Source organism: Asparagus officinalis, chromosome 5 (assembly GCF_001876935.1).
Source record: "Asparagus officinalis chromosome 5, Aspof.V1, whole genome shotgun sequence".
NCBI lineage: Eukaryota > Viridiplantae > Streptophyta > Magnoliopsida > Asparagales > Asparagaceae > Asparagus > Asparagus officinalis.
The window spans coordinates 127,277,381-127,285,640 of NC_033798.1; the positions used below are offsets into that span (position 1 = coordinate 127,277,381).

At 35.7% G+C, this 8,260-nt stretch overlaps 1 protein-coding gene across 1 annotated transcript; it reads right to left on the minus strand.

Moving 5' to 3' along the window:
* LOC109841223 (probable CCR4-associated factor 1 homolog 7) lies at positions 230–5,444 on the minus strand. The gene is made up of 2 exons (XM_020410130.1): positions 4,483–5,444; positions 230–474 (listed from the first exon to the last, which is right to left on the minus strand). The coding sequence occupies exon 1, from the start codon at positions 5,313–5,315 to the stop codon at positions 4,515–4,517; it is 801 nt and encodes a 266-aa protein (XP_020265719.1). The 5' UTR covers positions 5,316–5,444; the 3' UTR covers positions 230–474; positions 4,483–4,514.

Here is an 8,260-nt window from a genome sequence, read left to right on the forward strand (position 1 = left end):
ACCTCCAAATATGAACACCTCCACTACCTCCTCCGACCTTCAGCAAAACCTCATTGACCACCACTTAAATGAAGAAAGAAAAAAAACGTCTAGAAACCGCTTAGGTGCCCGCGTAGGCGACTAAGCGTTGGGCGCCAAGTCCGACGCCTAGAAGCGCTCAGCGTTTAATATAACATTGTCCAACACTAATTGCAACATCTTAATCCTTAAGCATGTCATGTAAAGAACAACTTACTTACATATGCTTCTACTGTTCCGCATCCATGCTGTACTCAATTCGCAGTTAACCTTGACACTTTGTCCACATTTACTCAAGTTGATGTATGTTAATTGTCATCGAGTACTCCGCTTCAACCATGTCCTGTCCTACCACTTCTTCCCACAAGCAGGACACTCAGGCATCCACAAAGACGTTACACAGGTAGTAACAGCATCCAATCACCAATCGCAGACTCCAATCTCCATTACGGATTGCTGTTGTCATAATTCAAATGCAAAAATACACTTAGACATTAGAATCCACCTATTATGATCGTTTTGGTCATGTTTCCAAGTTCCTCCGTTAATTTAATTCATAATTCCAAGACTTGTTATGTTGTATCCTCCCAGTTAAATATAAGCATGAAGAATTTAACTTATTATCTAAGCCAAGATACGTATCACTAAAGTTAAAGCACTCAAGTGGACCTACGTATCAGATTATAATGGAAAAGAGTGGGTATCCTCACCATCATCCTTCTTTTCGTAGATATAAAGATAAAAGAAAAAAAAAACTTCCCATATATTATTTGTCTACTTTTACATTATAACTTCCACACTGAAAATTAACAACCATGCTCTTAAAAATATAATAAGATATTGGTTATAGTAGCTCCAGGTGTAATTTATTCCAATGTCAAGCTAATCGAGGGGAAAAGGAGGAAGAGAAAATGGAGCATCGAAAGCAACATAAGATCACTATGAACACCATGAATACGGTGCACAAGGATGGACACATGAACAAACAAACAACAAAGAATATATTACCCAATATATGTGATGAAGAAGTGGATATCTAAAATGAATGGGGCTGGCCTCATCGCCCACAAGCATCCTCTCCTAAGCAATAGATACTTAAAGTTTACCTTCGGCTCCTATTTCCAAGCAAAATTACCTTCCAACGTCAAAGTTTTGATATCTCAAGTGAGTTGGGAGCACTAGAAGAACCATAGAACACTCCTTCGGGGAACCCAATGGGTCTAGGTGTGAGTTGGTTGGTTTCGATTGAGTTTTTGCGTTTTAGTGGGGAAGCAATAATTGCAATGAAACATATAAATACCGAACATTAGAATACACACACACACACACATGCAAACATACAAAACAAAATATACTATACCATCGATGTATGTGATCAAGAATACCCATATAAATAAAAAGGACTGAACATATAGCTAACACATATCCCCACCTAGGCGGAAATACTTTATACTTACCACAGGTTAGTATTTCAACTAAACGCCAAGAAAACATACATAATTCACGCGATTAAATTTGATGTCTCAAACTGGCGATGTTGGCTCAACCGACTATCTCAAACATATATTTGCTAAAAAGATAACTATCCATAAATTAATATGACGTATAAAATTCTGGTACCTACTAGGTATCAACATAAAAAGATTTATACTGAGCAAGATTGTTTATTGTTATAGTTGGACAACATATGTGATTCTTTGCCTGCTGAGTTTTCCTTTCTCCCCATATTCATATCAATATTCCCCCGTCATTTGTTTAAAATCACAAAGGTTGTCCAACCATAACATAGATCATACTTCCAGCTATTGCTTTAACTATATCCTAACTCGTTTACAGGTCATTTAACTTTTAACAACAAGAGACATCAAAATTGACACACAGCATTTCACAGTTCCAGACATAGAAAGCATCCATTTCAGTATCCTCTCCTTCGCAACACAAGTCCAATTTGACCTCAACATGTTGTGGTCTTTTTAAATCAAAAGGTCTTTTGGTTTTAGAGGGTAAATCTAATTGTGAAAGACTGAAAGAAATATATGTATATTACATCCTGATATCAGTCTAATATCACGAGCATACTATTGGCACAGCAGACTAATTCTATAAAATTGATTGAGCCAACTTGCATGTAGGAACCTTTTTTTTTTGTGGGGGGGTTAAAAGTAGGAACCCATATTTGGTTATGATTCTTATGAAATGATCTTTTATGAACCGAGAGAGAATTTCTCAAAAAATCTAAACTAGGAAACTCACCATATATCAGTACGAGATTCACTGAGTTGTTCCATTAATCATCAAGGCGTGCTACAGGCTAAAGATCCAAATGAAAACAAACTCGAAGCAAACCATAGAGCTCCAAAATTTTCATTACAGGAATGTTGTCAGCCATATAGCATAGAAGGATGTCTGATTGTGATCTTGGATAATCTATAGTGGAGTCAGCTCGATATACATTTCCCAGATGACATCCTAACGACAGACTTCAACTTCATAAAACTCTCATTCTAGTTGAGATGTTTGAATGGCTGCACCGATATTTATGTTCTTACTAAAAGGAAACAAATAACTAAAACATTATTGTGGTAATATTTATGTCTATGAAAAACAAGTACTATATGACCCTCGTCAAAAACAGCATCTTTTACAGAGTACCATACCACAATTAATTGCAATCAGCCATCCACTGAAGTTTTCATGACATAGATCATATTTCAAACTGTTACTTTAACATGTCAACCAAAAATGGCATTTTTATCACAAATAACTCAAACCAAAGTATTAACTCTTGAATGAATATGGGTCATGCCTAAAGAACAAATCTATTCGTAGACATACTTTTCAGTTCAAGCATCAGTGAAGCAAAGCACTTTAACAGCTTTGATAAACAATTATTAATTCATTAAAGAAAAAAACTCATGGATTGCCAGTGAAGCATTACGGAGAACTCCATGAATTAATAACTACTTATAGTAGTGTAGGAAGATGGGTGAAATTGCTAGCATCTTTCGACAAGTTAACATGCAACATGAAAGAAACTGATCATCTAAATAAAAAGTTGACACAGTTCGTCTCTCATGCTACCACAAAAGAGCACAAATGTTTTTCCTTCCATTTTAATCTGTTTTTCATTTTACTTTCTTCTTCTACCAACTCCCCATTGGTCAACGAGAACTTACTTAAATAAATTTCACGAATTCAAAGCTTTGTACTGTTATAATTCATCGTTCTAGAGAAGGAACTTCATAATGCAAATTTAAAACCTAAGCATAAGTCAGTAAAATAAACAGAAGATACAATCACTTCCCAGTTAAATTGGAGTTACAGAAGAAAACTGAACATATATCAAGCCAAATTTAATTGACCAGATAACTATATCTCATTTCATTTATTCACCACATCTTCCTGCGGTAACCAATTCTTTTTGTTGTAAGTCAGTCGGACACACTGACTAAGAGCAACTCCAACCACAAAACTCAAATTGGTGTAGTTTTTATACCAAGTTGGTGTATTTTTTACACCAAATCACTATTCCATCTCCAACCCATTACACTAAATTTTTACACCAAAAAGAATATTCCTTTTATTATTCTTATCTTTTAACATTTTTATCTATTTAAAATATTTAACAAATTATATAATTGTATAATTATATAATACATTTAAGTGTACCAGCCCATTCTCATACATCTTTGGGCCGGGTGGGCCTAGAGAGTTAAGGTACATTTCCAACTAAAACCCTAGACTACACATAAAAATCCGCCACGAGAAGTTAGGGCCAAGCTCACCAATGCCGCCGCCTCGCGCTTCATCTCTCTCTCTCTCTCTGTAATCCCCTCATAAACCTGACTGATCTCTCAATTTCATTTAATTTTAAAAGAAATTTTGATTTTTTTTTTTTTTTTTTTGATTAATTATTTGAATCGAAATTTGAATCTAGGCACTGCAACCGGCGATTTAGACGTAAAGCAAGGTACAGAACGATTTAGACGTCCCGAGAAAATGGTATTGATTTATTTCTTCTTCTTTTAATTTTTCGATGCATTTTCTGTTTTTTGGGTGACTTTTGGTTGATTTTTTTATTTGCTGTTCTGCGACGAATCGGTTGTGCCATTCCTACAGTGTTGCGCCATTTCTGGTGCAACACTGTAGCAACGCTTTAAAATGGCGCAGGGTTTGGCGCGCGGTTGGAGGAAGTTTTGGCGTTGGATTTGCGTCAAAATGGCTTTTTGGCGTTACGTTGGAGATGCTCTAAATAAACAGATAACATGAATTAGACCCCCCAAAATCTAATAGAAAATAACAACTTTTTCCACGTTAAAAACTCAAAAACACTGAACTATTCACAAAAAAGAAGCAAATTTCCTTCATTGATATAAATTAGGAAATACATAAAGAGCAGGATGAAGAAAAGGCTATAATTTCACAACGAAACCGAACCAGATTTCTATTACTCAAATATAATACCTTCATACATTTCTTTCAGCCCGAACCACTCATCAGTCACTGCCCTTCTCAACACCGAGCCCATACAGCACGCCGGCGTACCTCTCCGTCGACCCATTAAAGAAACTCTCTTTCAGCTTCCTAAACGCACAAGCAGTCAGCAAGCTATCAGACCCAGCCTGATGACAAATCCCAACCCTCTCCACCTCCAGCAACTCCGCCAACTTATTCAGACCCCCGTGCAAGCTATTACAAAACCTCATGAGATGCTTAATATCATAAACCCTCGGGAAATACGTCCGAATCAAATCAAAGAACCCTTCTTGGCTCTCAGGCAGGCTCTTGCAAGTCAAAATCTTCAGCAAATACCCGAAATCGTACCCCGAATGGAACGTAATCCACTGGACCCCATCGTTGAGCACGACCCCAGACGACATCAGCAGCTCGCCGAACTTGACAACGTCGACGCCGAATTCCATGTTCTTCTCGAAGTCGATCCCCGACTGGCGAAGGAGGTCGATGGAATCGGAGGCGAAGACGTCGTACTGGGGGTCGAACTCGCGGAAATTGAACTGGAAGACGAAGCGGTGGTTGAGGTCGGGGTCGGAGAAAGTGAGCCCTAACTGGATGGGCTTGAGGAGGTCGACGTTGAATTTTAGGGCTTGGTAGTGGTAATCGGAGGTAGTTTTGTAGGGCCCGACGGGGCGGAGGATGACGCCGGGGAACTCCGTGTCCATGGCGATGTAGGGGTAGTCGTCGATGATGTCCCGGATCAGGGCGAACTCGGAGTCGAGGTTCGACGACCAGACCTCGCGGATCTCGATGGATTCGGGTTTGGGGAGGATTGAGGACATTTTTTCTAGGGTTAGGGTTTTGGATTTTGGTTTTTTTTTTCTTTTTTTTTAAAGGGGATAAGAACCCTAGCTCGGGTGATCGAGCTCGAGAACGGGGTTTTGTCGGGGGGACGAAGGGTGAGAGGGCGAAAGGGGAAGGTCGGTGAGATAACCGTGGCCCCAGAATTGTACCCAGGGTGGGAAGTGGGGCCCGGTAGTAGAGTGGGTTTAAAGTCGGGTCAAAGTTGGGTGCTGAACACGTGACAAAAGGAAGAAGATGGTAATAGCATGATAATTTGGGAAATGTTAATATAAATATTCATTAAAAAAGTACTATTAAAGAAAACATATTTACGAGAACAAAAATATCATAATTTTGAAGGGATGGATATATGTATCGTTTAAACGTACTTTTTTTCACTAGCAAAATTACACGTGCACGTGACAAAAATATCATAATTTTGAAGGGAGGTATAAACACTTTGAAGATACCAATATATTCATTTTATGTTTCGGAACAACAACTCAAGTGACAGGATGTGCATTCTTGCTATATATATAAGCAAACTTATGAGATATCCGGTGTATTTTTACTTGAATACAAAAGGCGTCATACATATTTTTGTATTAAATGAGGAGTAACGAAACTTTGTATATCTCAATACATTAGCATTTCCATATATGTATTCACATACTAGATAAATGTGAATATGGACATAAATATTAAAAAAGGGAAAAATATTTCTAGCCCCCAAAAGCCAAGGAAACGTGTTTTCCACCCTCAAGACTTTATCAATGGGTATTTTACCCCCAAAAATAAAGATTCTGTTCTCTGAGCCCCCAAAACACAAAGCCCAAGAGATTAAAATATGTGAAAACCATAATACTCTTCTCTCTCTTTTTCTTTTTTTATTAAAATATGATGAGGATTATTTTATTATTTTTGTTTTCTCTCTCTCTTTATCATGATGTACTGAGATGATAGTTGAAATGATTGATAAAGAATATTTTATTATTTTTGTTGTTTGTATTGGGAGATTGTTAATGTTACGGGTTAATTGTTAAGGTTACGAGTTAATTGTTAATGTTACGGGTCAATTGTTAAGGTTATTAATCCTCTCTCTCTCTCCTCTCTCTCTCTCTCTCTCTCTCTCTCTACCATGATGTTACTTTGATGATATTAAAATGATTGAAGTGTATTATTATTTTATTATTTTTATTTTTTATTTTTTTCGAATACAAAAGGCGTCATACATATTTTTGTATTAAATGAGGAGTAACGAAACTTTGTATATCTCAATACATTAGCATTTCCATATATGTATTCACATACTAGATAAATGTGAATATGGACATAAATATTAAAAAAGGGAAAAATATTTCTAGCCCCCAAAAGCCAAGGAAACGTGTTTTCCACCCTCAAGACTTTATCAATGGGTATTTTACCCCCAAAAATAAAGATTCTGTTCTCTGAGCCCCCAAAACACAAAGCCCAAGAGATTAAAATATGTGAAAACCATAATACTCTTCTCTCTCTTTTTCTTTTTTTATTAAAATATGATGAGGATTATTTTATTATTTTTGTTTTCTCTCTCTCTTTATCATGATGTACTGAGATGATAGTTGAAATGATTGATAAAGAATATTTTATTATTTTTGTTGTTTGTATTGGGAGATTGTTAATGTTACGGGTTAATTGTTAAGGTTACGAGTTAATTGTTAATGTTACGGGTCAATTGTTAAGGTTATTAATCCTCTCTCTCTCTCCTCTCTCTCTCTCTCTCTCTCTCTCTCTACCATGATGTTACTTTGATGATATTAAAATGATTGAAGTGTATTATTATTTTATTATTTTTATTTTTTATTTTTTTCATATTTTTAGAATATTCGTTGTTAAGGATAATGGTTGGTTGTAAAGGTTATGCATTATTTGTTAAGGTTACGGGTTGGTTGTTAAGGTTATGGGTTTGTTGTGTAAGTTACGGATTTATTGTTAAGGTTACGGGTTTAATTGTTAGGGTTACGTGTTTAATTGTTAAGGTTACGGGTTTAATTGTTACGGTTACGATTTAATTGTTAAGGTTACGGTTTAATTGTCAAGGTTACGGGTTTAATTGTTAAGGTTACGGGTTTAATTATTAAGGTTACGGGTTTAATTATTAAGGTTACAGTTTTAATTGTTAAGATTACGGATTTAATTGTTAAGGTTACGGTTTAATTGTTAAGGTTACGGTTTAATTGTTAAGGTTACGATTTAATTGTTAAGGTTACCAGTTTAATTGTTAAGGTTACCGGTTTAATTGTTAAGGTTACGGTTTAATTGTTAAGGTTATGGGTTTAATTGTTAAGGTTATGAGAGAGAGAGAGAGAATGGATCCATAACCTTAACAATTAACCCGTAACCTTAACAATTAAACCCGTAACATTAACAATTAAACCCGTAACCTTAACAATTGACCCGTAACCTTAACAATTAAACTCGTAACCTTAACAACTGACCCGTAACATTAACAATTAAACCCGTAACTTTAATAATTAAATTTGTAACCTTAATAATTGACCCGTAACCTTAACAATTAAACCGTAACCTTAACAATTAAACATGTAACCTTAACAATTAAACCATAACATTAACAATTAAATCTGTAACTTTAACAATTAAACTCGTAACCTTAACAATTAAACTCATAACCTTAACAATTAAACCGTAACCTTAACAATTAAACACGTAACCTTAACAATTAAACTCGTAACCGTAACAATTAAACCTGTAACCGTAACAATTAAACCTGTAACATTAACAATTAAACCGTAACCTTAATAATTAAACCATAACCGTAACAATTAAATCCGTAACCTTAACAATTAAACTCGTAACCTTAACAATTAAACCCGTAACCTTAACAACAAATCTGTAACCTACACAACAAACCCATAACCTTAACAATAAACCCGTAACCTTAACA